The sequence below is a fragment of the Zalophus californianus genome, chromosome 17, assembly GCF_009762305.2.
Source record: "Zalophus californianus isolate mZalCal1 chromosome 17, mZalCal1.pri.v2, whole genome shotgun sequence".
Taxonomy (NCBI): domain Eukaryota; kingdom Metazoa; phylum Chordata; class Mammalia; order Carnivora; family Otariidae; genus Zalophus; species Zalophus californianus.
Window position 1 is genome coordinate 28505349 of NC_045611.1, and position 14243 is coordinate 28519591.

General features: G+C 43.1%; 1 protein-coding gene across 1 annotated transcript in view; it reads right to left on the reverse strand.

Moving 5' to 3' along the window:
- Positions 1-14243, reverse strand: part of LPCAT2 (lysophosphatidylcholine acyltransferase 2) — a 67669-nt gene that overhangs the window by 435 nt on the left and 52991 nt on the right. Inside the window, exons 12-14 of the mRNA XM_027619867.1 lie at positions 9288-9386; positions 4877-5012; positions 1-1626 (exon numbers count right to left, since the gene is read on the reverse strand). The exon at positions 1-1626 is cut by the window's left edge and continues 435 nt beyond it. Coding sequence (XP_027475668.1) covers positions 1442-1626; positions 4877-5012; positions 9288-9386 — 420 coding nt within the window. The 3' untranslated portion in view covers positions 1-1441. The remainder of the gene's footprint in view (positions 1627-4876; positions 5013-9287; positions 9387-14243) is intronic.

Here is a 14243-nt window from a genome sequence, read left to right on the forward strand (position 1 = left end):
CTAATTACTTAAGCAACTGTTTTCAGCTTTAAGACATAGAAAAAGCAAACAATCCTATACACTGACGGATAACACATTTTAGTATGCAATTTCCAAATTCACTCATTAAATTAGAACACTCACAGCTTAATGTGTAAAACTAGTTTGAAATGATGACTCACCTCTCATGACATTTCCCACCTTCACAAATGGCTTTAAAAAATGAGTTTGGGGGTAAATCGGCGATATATTCAGAAACACAGCCAAGACAAAGAGATCAAATTCAAAGACAGAATTCAGAAATGAACCAGCTATTTTTTTGTACATTATATTATATAAATTGGTTCTTGGTTCAAAATTTCAAACGCGGGCGACATTAACAATAGGTATGATGCGTGACATCCAATAAAAATGGCACTTGGGGGAAATCATTGCCTCACCTGAAGGATAGATGTCATTGCTAGCTTCTTGCCGGGGGGGTTAAGTTGCTGCCTCACCTTACCAAGGAGGTTTTTGGATTCCCTAGCTTTCGATACTTTGGAACCTTTTGTGTTTTCCCTGTAGATATCGCAGGCAAGCTCTAAAATCTGAGAGGACGCTTAACAAAATAAAACTCCCACTTGGATGGTAAAATGCATTAATTCTAATACTCTATAATAAATGGAGCGAATCTGACCCAGTTAGTGGGTAAGCCCTACATTCTGAACCATCCAACTTAGACTAGATTCTGTGGCATGTGATTTGTGTTCTCATCAGGCAGTCAAGGTTACCTGCAATAAGGAAATTCCCACTTAGCCTTTGGCCATAGTCTTGCTCTTCAACACAAAGTTCTAAACTGCAGATCATGCACACCTATATAATTTCCTTAGCAAGTGGGTAAAAGGAAATCTGCAATAAAGAGAATATGAGCTCTCAGAAGTCTCATCGAATTAATGGGAGCTCTCCCTTCCAATCCATCATATTCAGTGATCCAAGAAACTGAACCAGAAATGAAATAATGCATCTGTGAAGTTAGAGGCATAAAATCCTGCCATGTTCTTATTTCCCGAATGGGAAGGGATTCGAGATAACACTATTACTTCATGTCTTTAGAGGGAAGTAGATTAAAAAGCGTTTGCACTTTTTAAAACTCTTTGCAGCATTGATTAATGCTCATCGGTAAATAAGTGAGACCATTTCATTCATTGGCATTTGCAAATTAAACTGGAAAATCCATAAAAACATATTTATCACCAGGAAACTAAGCAGTACAGCACAATATAACATCAAAGAAAGGGAATATTACTTAATAATATACATATGTGGATAAAAGCATTTTAATAAGAAAATCTATTATTTTTATTTAAAAAAAAGTTCTCCATTTTAAACATCATCATTATTCAGAAATCATTTTGAAAACAACTATCAACAAATCCTTTTGCAATTTCAGGTAAAAGCCTTCCCTTATTGTGAATATTTGCTTTCAGTCATCTTTTTTGTCTGAGGTACTCTCGTCATGATTTTCAGGGCTGACTTTGTTACTGGCGACCAAGGGAGCTGGCTGGACTTCATTTGGTAATGAGAACACATGGCACGTCTGGAGGTCTAGGTAGGTTGTAAATATTTTAGCATATTCTGGATGCTTTAGGGCAAAACTTTTAAATTCCTCTACAAGAGGGGGGAGAAGACAAACAAACAAAATCCAGTAAATGGAGGCGAAACTTCTTTTGGCATGGTACAGATTCCTGTATGACTTTAATAATACAATTATTGCCAAAACCTCTTACTCCACTCTTAGAAATTGTCCAGCCACTTTGCAAGATGGTTTTTCCATTACCTAGTAAAGCTGAGGATTCACATACTCCGTGACCCGTGAATTCTATTCCAAAGTGTATAACCTGGACATGTGGGCCTGCTGTGTTCTGGAGGGACATGCCTGAGAATGTTCACAGCCACATTACTTATGACAGGTGAGAAATGGAAACCACTCAGGTGTTTGTCAACAGCAGAAATGGAGACTTGCAGCATTTTTGTGGGACATAATGGCTCCACAGCAATGAAGATGAAGGAACAGCTGTGTTGTAACACTGCGGACAAATCTTAAAGCCATAATGTTGAATGAAAACAGCCAGATACAAAACAATGTATACTGTAGGAGTCCATTATATGAAGTTCAAAAACTCAGGCAAAACTCACACATAATATTTAAAGATTTTGTGGTGACATGCTAAAAAGTAAAGTAAGGTAGAGTATTCCTTTTAGAGCCAGGTCAGCCATGCCCCCCCTTTAGGAGAGAGGAAGGGGCTATCACTGGGAAAGGGCACACAGGGGTCTCCAGAGTTCTTGAAAAGCTCTATTTCTTGGCCTGAGCAGTAGTAACACAACCGCTCACTTTAGGAAACCTTGTTATGCTCTATGTTTATGTTTCATTCAGTTTTCTGTATTGCTGTTATTTTTTATAATACAAAATGTTTTAAAAATGATATTGCCCATGCCTTTCTATTACTGGTTTTTTAAAACGATTTTAACCCTTAATTCTGGTATACAAACACAGTCTTGAAAAGCTGAGCCCTGACTTATGACCAATAAAGGCAAGTAGAGTGTACAATATATCATAATCATGTCACAAGACCTCAGAGTAGTGGGCCTCTTTCTACCTTGGGATCTTGGGTGTTTCGGGTTTAGGAACTGAGGTAAAGATACAGAAGGCTAACTGAGTTAACCAGCAGAGTTTGGACGCCAAGCCTCCGATAACCTGGAGTTTCTGAAATGTACTGCTCCTCCACTCTGAAATCCCTCTCTCCTCTTCTGATTGGATGGAGAAAACTTTGTTGTGCTTATACAGCAACCTATTTGGCTCTATAAGAAAAGGATTTTTAGCCCCATGTTCTCTATTTATTTTTTTTTAATCCTCAGATAACCCAGAGTCTACTTGACAGCACGTTAGACTAACAACTCTTGAAGACAGAAACAGGTGTCAGGGATGAGGAAGCCATTGGACCAAGCCCAAATCATTCTTTGTAACTGCAACATTATTTTGCATCAATTGACCACTTTATGTTTCCGATTCAGGCAAGCTATTAACATGGTCTTTAGGTATTTTTTCTTAACATCCAAAATAAAGGTTCATCTGCATGAGTCTGTCTCAGTGAATGGAGGCACAGAGGACTTAAGTGACTTTTATGGAAATTAGACATGAGAGTTGATCTGCTGAAACCAAGGTCTGTCTTTCAAGACTTGTGATCTGTTCAAAAGATCGAGGTTTCTGTCTTTTTTTGGGGATGTCAGTGCCATTAAGAAGTAATTCATTTCCAAAAAAAAAAAAAAGGTAACTCATTTCTAGAAGAAGTTCTATGAACTGGCTAATCTGTGGAATTGTGGAAATCAGTTAATTTGACTAAATGGAAAACTGAGAAGGAAAACCATTTAGATGGTCACATTATGATACATTTCAATATTTATTCTTTTATAAGATCATACTTAAATACCGTCTAACATTCCTGCAAAAAAGGAAACTGGCATAATATCGGGGAAAGGGCGATATCTTGTGTATTCTAAAAATAAAAAGATTGAACTCCGAAAAACAGAGCAGATTTCCCTAAAAATTTGTTTAAATAGACAGGTAAAGTTATGACTACCTAACAAATCATTTGTGGTATAATTTCCACTGAAATAGTTACTCCAAATAATTGTTCCAAATTTGGCAGCTCAGAGCAATAAAGAGTCTTACTTGTGAAAGGAAAATGTTCAGAGACTTAGTACACATGCGGTTTATGACTCATGTATTTTATCTCAGTATGTACTTCCCATTTTCCCTCCCTCCCTCCCTCCCTTCCTTCCTTCCTTTTTTCCTTCCTTCCATGAACTCAATAAAGTAAGTGCCCTAGGCATTTAATTACCTAAAATAGAATAAAGGGCAGGCAGAATGATAGTAATTAAAAACAGAGAGTAAGAGAAGTTTGTGATCTAATTCCCCTATCCCATGAAAGTTAACAGCTGAAACTCTCTGAACACCGTGAGGAAAGAGGCATTCCAGAGGAATCCCCCTGCAGCCTGCGAGGGGGAAAAGGCTGGGGGAAGAGGAGCCAACCTGACGTGAATGACCACATCAAAGCTAAGACAGGGAAACCGTCACCCAGGCCTCTCCACTCAGGTGTGATTTTCTCAACGACTGTACTAGGAAATACAAGGAAACTGATGTGGGACTTATTTTGATGTGTGGACTCAGGCCACCCGGAGAAAGCTTGGTCCCTGATGGATGGACCTGCCATTTGACCGTGGGGTCTTCCTCCGCCACGATGGTCCCGACCTCACAGGGGTGCCATCCAGGGGACAGGAGAGAATGAGCCTACGTGAAAGCTTGCCTAAGCTGCTAATGGCAAACCTGATGACAGATGGTTTAGCGGCTGTAGTTACCGTTGGTACCCCAGTCTGTATCCCTCTAGCAGAGTTACAACCACTTTAGTGAACTTGCTCAGTTTTGCTTGGCCGAAGTGATAGCAGAAAGGAAAGGACCCTTCCACGAAGGGCAGCAGATGAGAGATAAGGTGGGGAGGGCAGAGGTCCAGGCTCTAAAACCAGACTCTCTTGGTTTTTGAATCCTGGCTCTGACATTCTCTAGCTGATGACATCAGGTAAGTTAAATTCCATAAATTCAATAAAATAATATTAAGAGTGCTGATGAAATAGGCTTGCTGTAAAGATTTAGTTAAAAATGTTTAGAAGAGTCCTTAGCATATAAGTCCTCAGCAATTAGTCTCTCTTATCCCACTCCTGCTATTACCCCTGTCATCATCATTCCTGTTATTTCTATTGTTAATACAATTAGTGGAGGGAAACCACACTCCTGCCTGACGGTCCATCTGTAGTCGGGTTGCCCTCCTGGTCAACTAAAGCAGAAACCAAACTGCCTACTCACCATAGGAAACGGAATCCCCCTGGGCTATCTCCTTGAAGAGACCAGAAACATCCAGGTCGGGCACCCCAAGGGCGGCCTGCAAAATGGTGGTAAACTCTTCCTCTGTTATGTAGCCATCCTCATCAACGTCAAAGAGCTGAAGGAAAGAGAAAATAAAATATAAGGTTGAGTGCCAGCAGGGCAACAGTGGTACGGAATAATCTCAGAGAATAAACTCCAGTAATTCACACAACTGTTGTGCCAGGGGTGAGGGAGATGTATCGGAAGGAAGAACGGTCTCCGCTGCCCTCGTGACACGTGGCTTGGTCGTGGGACGAGACAGAAAGAGAGCACGGGCTACAACAAGAGTAAGACCAAAGGGCGTGGGAGCCCTGTGGAGAGCAAGATGAATCCTATGGGAGAGGTCAGGGAAAGCTTTACCCATTTGACAGGTTGAGTTGGGTCTTAGAACACAAAGGGATACTTCTGGAACAGACGACGACTGATAGTGTTTGCTGGGGGCTCAGACAAGGCGACGGACGGACAAGCAGGAATCACACCTTGATGGCCGTAGGACGCCTCACCTCGCCCTGTGGGGTTATGACAGCAGGGGATGTGGTGTGATCATATGGGAACTGAGAGTGTGGAGATGGATTAGAGTCAGAAGGTTGGAAAGTCTAGAGGCGGGAAAAGCAATGAAGGGTGTGGGGTGGAGAAGCAAGAAGGACCGGAAGGGGCAGAATTTACGAGGAAGCGAAGGCAGGGCCCTGTGGGGGTGGCGAGGACGGAAGAGTGGGCGGCGGCGCTCTAGCTTGGGCCCCTGGGGGAAAGGGGGGGTCCATTCCCCAGAGGTGGAGATCAAAAGCTGGACCTGGAGAGGTTAGACATGAGTCAGAGGTGCCGGGGGAGGCACGAGACGCAGCACCTCAGCTCAGGAGAGTGGTCGAGGCTCGAGCCATGACTTCGGCTAAGAACCGCCAACTCTGGGGGTGTTGGAGCTTATCTGCAGAGAGTGCACAAAGTGATGCGAGGCCCGGGGAGCAGCAGGAGTTCAAGGGCATGCAGGGAAGAGGAGCTGGCAAAAACAGGACTCAGAAGTCCTCAGAGAGAACCGGAAATGAGGAGCGTGCCACTGGGAGCTCGGGAGGGCTTTCTGGAAAGAGGGAGACACTTGAGGGCGGTAGCGGCCCACTGAGTAAAACACCACAGCGAGGCCAGGCGGGAAGCAAAGAGGGTTTGCTGGGTTTGGCAGTTAGGAGATCCAGAGGCCTTTGGGAAACACGGCTTCAGGGAGCCACTTCCCAGGTGGTCTTGGGAAACCAGGAATGAAGAGAGGTGAGCGGTGGAGACAACCAGCATGGGCTCCTGGAATAACAGGAAGGAGGGAAATGGGGCATTGGCCAAGCACAAAAGGAGGCTGTCGTTAGGAAGGGAGAGTCTGAATATGTTTATAGGCCGAAAGGAAAAGGCGGTAGGTGGGACGGATTGAAAGTCAAGCAGCAAAACAGTGATAGCCGTTAGATAATTAATATCCCAAATTCAAAATCTTCTCCCGGGCACTAATGTTTTTAAATGATGCAAGCACTGATCCCCCTGCAGGCCCCGACCAAAAGTGTTCAAGTCACTTTCCTTGTATTAACCGATTACACCCTCACAACAGTCTTATGCAGGGTAGGTGCTGTCGTCAGCCCTCTTCCCGATGAGAAAGCTGAGGCACGAGACAGTTAGGGCCCCTTCCCAAGGTCACACAACTGGCCGGTGGTACAGGCCAGCCTCCAAATCCAGGCAGGCCACATCTAGAGCACCTGCCGTTAAGGCCTCTACTTCTGACCAAACACACGATCAAAACCAGAAAACCAGAAGCATTAGAGAAGGTGTGATCATCACGAGAAGAACCACAAGCACAAACTGACTAGTGTTTTAACTGTTCATCAGGGTGGGAGAAAACATTAGCACTTGACGTTGTCGATTCGCTGCCCCAGGTGAGAAAGTAGGCACTTGCCCGTTTTCTGTCCCTCAGCCCCCAAGCGAGGGAGAAGACGGCCCCAGAGTGAAAAGTGACTTAGCATTTGTTTGCACAAACTACAGCCCAGGGCTCTCTACGGGCCCTGGACTTCCAACAGTAACTGCCGGGAGATCCCACCCCACCCTGCTCCTCACAGGCACTAAGCTTTCTTGCGAGGCCTTCCATTCCAACACGATCCTCGGCAATCCGTCTGTCACGTTTGGTGCTCTGGTGGCTCTTGATTCTGTGGAAATTCCCTTCCCGTGTCCATACTGGATGCTTTTACTTTCTCTCCATCTGGCCTCGTCACGGCTACCCCAGACTGTGCCCCTCACGGAAACGCTCATTTTCCCTCCATTACTCATCGCTCCCAGCAGTCTCTCAGCTACAGGGTTCCCAGACCTAAGGTAAATTCCATGCTCTGGACTCTGGTAGGAAGCTCCACTGCCCCGTTTCCTTTGGGGGAATGATATCTGTCCATTGCATGGAATACGGTGGGAGTCTCAGCCCAAACCTCCTGTCTTTCCAGCAAGCACGTGGCTCAAGGCTCTGGACCCTTCCTGGAGTGTGACTGAGGGCAGAGGTGGAGGGGCTCACACTCACCGCAGAGCAGTCTCTGCAGCGGGGGCCTGTGGACTCACTGCCTCTGAGTCCACCCTGGAGCCCCCGCCCCGGGGCTACGACAAGTTTCTTGCATGGCTGAAGAACTCTAGGCTAATCCTCTACCTCCACAGGTCTCTGTGAGGATGAAATGAGCTCAAGGATGGGGAGTTCACTGTGAAGTGCTTCCCAGATAAAAGGAATTGACAGGGTCCTGTGCATATAAAAGGACACAACTACACGAAAAATACAAGTGTGCCAAAATATTTTCAAAAACACCAAACACCCCTGAAAAAGAATGTGGAAAAAATAAGCCGTGTAAAGCATGACCCTTGTCTTACTGGAAAAAGAGCTAAGTATAGTTTTAGGTCCCCCTTGCTTCCCTCCCCGACACCAAACCAAGGTCTAGGCTGGAGAAAAATCTCACGACGTCTTTAAAAACAATAATTACTGGGATCGAGGGCCAAATTTTCTATCAGGTCTTTCATCAGTAAACCCAAACTGACCGTTTGCTCAGCTCAACTTATAATTACGTATGCAATCCCAAAACAGAAACAGAAATATCTGGATTGGAATACGTTAGCTATGTGTATAATTTTAGGTTTTATGATGAATAAGTCTGTAAAAGCCAAATGTTTTAAACTTGGAAAAAGTTCTGGCCCTTGCCTTGTGACCATCTGCTAAGCATCAACCACTTAGGTTCCTTACAGGCCTTGCCGTTAACTCAGTTTAAACCAATCTGAACTAAAAAAGAAAGCTTGGGGACTTCTCTGTCAATGACAGAATGCATGAACATTCCTGAGGCTTGCCCGGGTGGCCTATAAAACGTGAGAAAGGACTCTTGGAGAAAGAGCGTCTTTCTAGATGACAGAGGGGAAAGAAAACCTGTTGGAATCACCGTAGGATATTCTTCTCAGAAGCCAGGAAAAGAGGAGAGTAGGAAACAGGAAGAGAGAAGGTCCTTGGTTGTCATGGCAGATGGAAGCAGAGAGACCGCCAAGCTGGGATGAGTCAGTATATAGCTCGGTACAAGGACAAGCAGGGAAGTCAAGTTTTTGTTTCACCTGAGAGCAGACTACACCACCTTAGAACTGGAAGTGAACACCCTCCTTAAATACTAATTAGATGAAGCAGCTTTTATCTCAGAAAAACAAAAAACACACTCTGGGAGTGTAGTCTTCCCCCTCTTCTTGGGGATGGACGTGATAAATGGAGTCTGAGTCCTCACAGTTTCAGACCTCCACCAAGTCCTGCTGGGGATGGGGTGTTATTCATCGGCCCACCCTCTTCCCCAGTGTCGCTGTGGAAATATACTTGATGCTACAGGAAAACACGCAGGGTGGGGACTTGGGACGTGTATCATGATGCTCACCTGACCCCACCACAACAACATAAATTCCATCCGGAACAGAGCACTTAAAATACCTCTGGCACTCGGAGTGAGAAAATCGGGATAGATGGGGACTTTGCAGATGGTGAATTAGAATGGCTGGTGACAGGTGGTGTTTATTTATGAACTGCACTTTGGGGCTTCAAAATGGAGATGCTGTAAAGAAATCATTTTTAAAGCTAATTTGTGAAATCACCTTCTCTTCAGTCTTGATGCTGTTAACGGGGCTGCTCCCAAAGACTTCCCTTGCGCTTAACTGGATGCTGGTGTTTTCTTTATTCTCGGGGGCAGTTGTCTTAATCACATTACCCCTGTGTACACGTCGCGGCAGATCTATAAACTCATGTAACAGATTTCACTGATTTTCAAATAATACGCTTCGAGTCAACACTTGTTCACGAGGCAGACCAAGAGGCTTTCGGTGGGGCTGACAGTACCTTAAATGCCACCTGGATGATGTCCTCTGTGTTGGCAGGGTTGCACAAGACAGCCAGGCCGATCACATACTCGCGGAAGTCGATACTGCCATCATGGTTCTGCGACAGGAGGGGAGAGATCAATTAGCAGGCCCACTAGTTGAATTACTATTAATCACAGCCCCAAAGGTGAAATCCAGGCAGGTCACACAGCTCGGTGTCATCACGCATTGAGCCTGTTTGGAAAAAAACTTTGCACTGAGAGGGAACAGCAAGCAAGGGGTCCACCCGTTCCCAATTCAAAAGGAAGAAAAATATATTTCTGTTTAATAATGAATATACACATTGAATCACTGAGGCCATTTAGTGGCTCCGTGGCACCCAGCATGGGTTCTTGAGCCCAGCCCCGGTGGGAGCCTCTCTACGAGGCAGGATCTAGAATCTTAGTGGTGGCCCTGCCATGATGGATAACACCAACAGTTCCCTAAAGGGGGACCAGCGTCACTAAGCAACCCCCTACATGCAGACAATGGAAGGGAGGGGAAAGGGCAAACTGAGGCAGTGGTAGCAGACAGATTCTTTCTTCCTTGCAGGTTTTCTCTGTAACAAACCAGGAGCCAGGGAGTGAACCTGAGCTGTGTCAGGTTAGATGACGGGAGGCCCCAGGAGATCCTGAACTTCTAAGCGTCTAACTAGTATGATATGAGTATCTGTATACCTCAGGAGGTATTTCATGATGGCAGAGAAAAGAAGGCATTGATAATTCTAAGCCAGGACGGCTGAATGCAGGGTTTCCTACACACGAACTACTCACCTAGACAGAACCCAGAGGGATGAAGTGGGGAGAAGGAAAGAGAACTGCAAACAAGCCCTATGATGATAACATCCCGAGTGTTAGAAGGATTTTGGCAGCCAAATCTTCAAGTGACGAATTCCCAGGTAAAGTGTGAACTAGGAACAACAAAGCTAGCGCAGTACTTGACAGATGAACAAATGATGCTTGGCGTCAATAAGAGTGTAATCTTTAACTGTGACTGAGGGTCTGTATCTCTTGAGCCGAAAGAGTCAGATGCTTAACCCACTGAGCCACCCAGCGCCCCTCTTCCTTTTCTTGAACCACTTTTTTGGAAAAAAAAAAAGCTGATCTTTTTTTTATAAAATGTATCATTCACATCCAATGGAAAGCACCCATTTTAAGTGTACAGTTAATGTCTTTCCACAAATGTATATGCCAGGGTAACCACCACCACAGTCAAGAGCTACATTTTCATCTCCCCAGAAATTTCAGAGATGGTGGAGTTTTACGTGACGTCATTCCCTTCTTGTGTCACCATCATTCCTTTCCTTACACACCATATAGGGCTGTTGTTCATTAGCCTTAGAAGCTGAGCAGCTTACTGAATCATAGACTTCTTGCTCACTATAGGTACTTTTGTTCCTCAGTTGGCTTTCTCTATGAATCAACACAGAAGTCTTGAATGGAAGGTCTGAAGAAGAGATAGAAGAATGGTCAATGGACAATGAAGGTACAATCATAGATTGTATGATTGGAAATAACTCCTTTGAATTTATGTTGTCTCTTTATTGTGAGGCATCCAATTTTTATCTATACCCCTGAACTCTATGTATAGCAGAGGTCAAGCATCATAACTCATTTTGCAGATGGAGAAAGATAAATGTAAAGGACCCTTCATATTACCACTCTTCACAAAACAAGGTAATATTCTGGACCTCTAATATTCACTGACAGTCTTATCTCTGAATGGTTTTGGCTGACAAAAAGAAGCAGACCCTTGATAATCACATGAGAAATTATATGTAAGTTTTCATCTTAGTAATGTGAAGGGGGAGAAAAGCAGCATGGAAGTTATTCTCAGGTATTTTATTATTGGATCAATAAAATAACACATTGCTAAGGTTCCAAATTCAGAATAACAGGGGCGCCTGGGTGGCTCAGTCGTTAAGCGTCTGCCTTCGGCTCAGGTCGTGATCCTAGGGTCCTGGGATCGAGCCCCGCGTTGGGCTGCCTGCTCCAAATTCAGAATAATAAAACTTTGAACTGGAAGGAATCTTATTTCTAAGATTCAACTAATTCATTTTGACTAATAAAAAAAAAAAAAAGACGAGAACCCTATGACCCAGCAACTGCACTGCTAGGTATTAATCCAAAGGATACAAACATAGTGATCTGAAGGGGCACCTGCACCCCAATGTTTGTAGCAGCAATGCCCACAATAGCCAAACTATGGGAAGAGCCCAGATGTCCATCGACAGATTAATGGATAAAGAAGATGTGGTGTGTATGTATATGCATATATGTGGAATTTAAGACACAAAAAAGATGAACATAGGGGAAGGCAGAGAAAAATAAAACAAGACAAAATCAGAGAGGGAGACAAACCATAAAAGACTCTTAACTATAGGGAACAAACTGAGGGCTGCCGGAGGGGGCGTGGGGAGGGGTATGGGGTAATTGGGTGATGATCATTAAGGAGGGCATGTGATGCAATGAGCATAGGGTGTTATATGTAACTGATGACTAAACGCTACCTTTGAAACTAATAATACACTATATGTTAATTGCTTTTAAATAAAATAATGAGACATGAGCTTTACTTGAGGTCACAGAACTTGCTATTACCACTAACTCCAATGAAAATTTAGGTAATTGGACTCTAAATCATTCAAATTAAAGCAAGTAGCTTAATAAAATAAATTCAAAAACAGACAATTACAAAGTATACAACAAAACACACTTCTTTAGTTTTTTAATTTCAAAATAAGTTCCATTATAAAAATTATCCTTCAAATCTGTGGTTCTTTTCTTTAAAAACCTATTGAACTTCTCAGGAAGAATTATAAACTTAAAAAAAAAATCTAGACTTGGAAATATTTCAGGGCCACATTTCAAAGGAGGAGCCCAGCTTTCTGGAGACTCTAATCCCTCCATAATCTGTCCTTATCTGGAGGCCGGGACAGCCCAGAGTAGGAACTATGGATTTGTATTGGGTCATTGCAAAGAGAAGGGGTGACTGAGCCTGGCTGAAACTCTAGATGGTGGGCCCCGTCCCTTCCCTGGTGGTCAGCAGGATCAGAAAAGCATGGAAGTGAAGGCTAGGGGTCACCATGATGTCCCGGCGCCCCAGCGCCTTGCCATTCCCACACTCACACAGCACTGGCTTCTCGGACCAGTGGGAAGCCAGACCACATGTTTAGACATGGTCCATTTAAAATTCCAGAAGGAACAAATGGTGATGTTCCTGTGTCTGATTCTCAGGTAGCCGTTCCCTAAGGCTCTTCCTAGTCGTTTTTAGTCAACATTTTTATTCCTACTGAATCAGATATATTCTACAGCCTTTAAAGTCCAGCAGCATTTAAGGATGTGATTCTGAATACATTTTGAGATGGAAAACTCCCAAGGATAAGGACTATAGTATCTTTGGTGTGTTATAATTGATATCATCCCTGCAAATGAGAGATAATCAGTGCCATCAAAACAATTTAGAAATGTTTCCATAGAAACAGAACTTACTAGGCAGCAGCCAACAGAAAAAGGCTTTGAGTCTTTGAGGATAACTTTACAAGTCCAAAGGAGTACTATTATTAAAATACAGTTAATTCTCAGTTTTCCAGAGGAGTCTGGGAAGAGGTATTCTGTTTACTTGAATATTCTTATTAAGAGCCTATTTCTACCCACATACATAATTGTATTATCAATTTTCTTGGAATTAAATTGCTTTAACCCACTTAGCATTAAACACAGACACTTTTAAGAAGTAATTCTTAAAGCACCTCAAGATCAATAGACGTGTTAAATATCAGGGCCCTGCAGGTGCATCCGTGAATATTTTTTAAGGCTCCAGTATGGGTTGGTTGTGTAATATTACCGATGAAATCTCTAACTTAAAAAAAAAATCAGTTCTTAAAAACACATGAACTACTACTTAAGATATTTAAAACGTGACCTTTACGATGATGTACACATTTTGAATATTCTTGGAGGTCTGCTTTTCTTAGGTACACAGCATACGTACATAGGTACAGACCTACACTCTTTTTCCTGCTGTTACAGGTTACAGAATCCAGGGATTATATTAAGATAAAGTTGTTTTTCAAAATCATATGGGATATTTTGAAATTTAAAAATGTAGGTGGTACAATTCATATGCTTTTTAAAATCACTGAGTGTAATTTTCAACTTAGTACATCAATTGTGTTGCTTAATGTTAGAAATTGAAAAATCATGGGATGGAATGATATGACTCACAGACCTTTGTCTCAGCCTATAAGGAGGATTCCATGTAGAAATGGCAAAATAAAAAAAAATCATCAGGTAAATACTCCCTCTTCCATTGAAAATGTGCCTTTAAAATGTCAACTATTGAATAAAAACTAAGAAATTCAATCATTCGTCAGGCTCTCGGTTCTACCTGATGCCAAAGTCTTGAGTACTTAACAAAGTCCAGAGTTTAGGCTGGATTTTCTAGTGTCTCCACTAGTGACAGGGGTTACCTGTTACAAATTTTATACAAATTCAGAAGAGAAGAGAAGAGACATGTAGGTAACTTCAGGATGTTTTGCCCTATGCGGGCAGGAAGAGAATCGTAAGAGCAGATAATCTTTTGACCCGAGGAGCAAGAAAAATACTTAATACCACCCCCAGCATGAGGTGACCACCTTGACTTTCATAAATATTTAGAATGAACTGAGGAAAACAAGGGTAAGGCTCAGTTGCCCTTTCTACAACCATCCTGTGGAATAATAAACCTAATATTCTGAGACCTTAAAAGGCATCTTTGCTGCTTTCCCCTTTGTTGGCTAGATGCCTATGCTCATGCCTGACATATGAATGGGCTGATTCTAAAACGGGGATCCTGATATTAATGTATGGTTGCTAGCAGGAGCCTCATTCTGACATGACCATACCTGGCTGAGAAGCCCACCGGAACAAGCTTACATTTACAGGTCCCTAGAGGA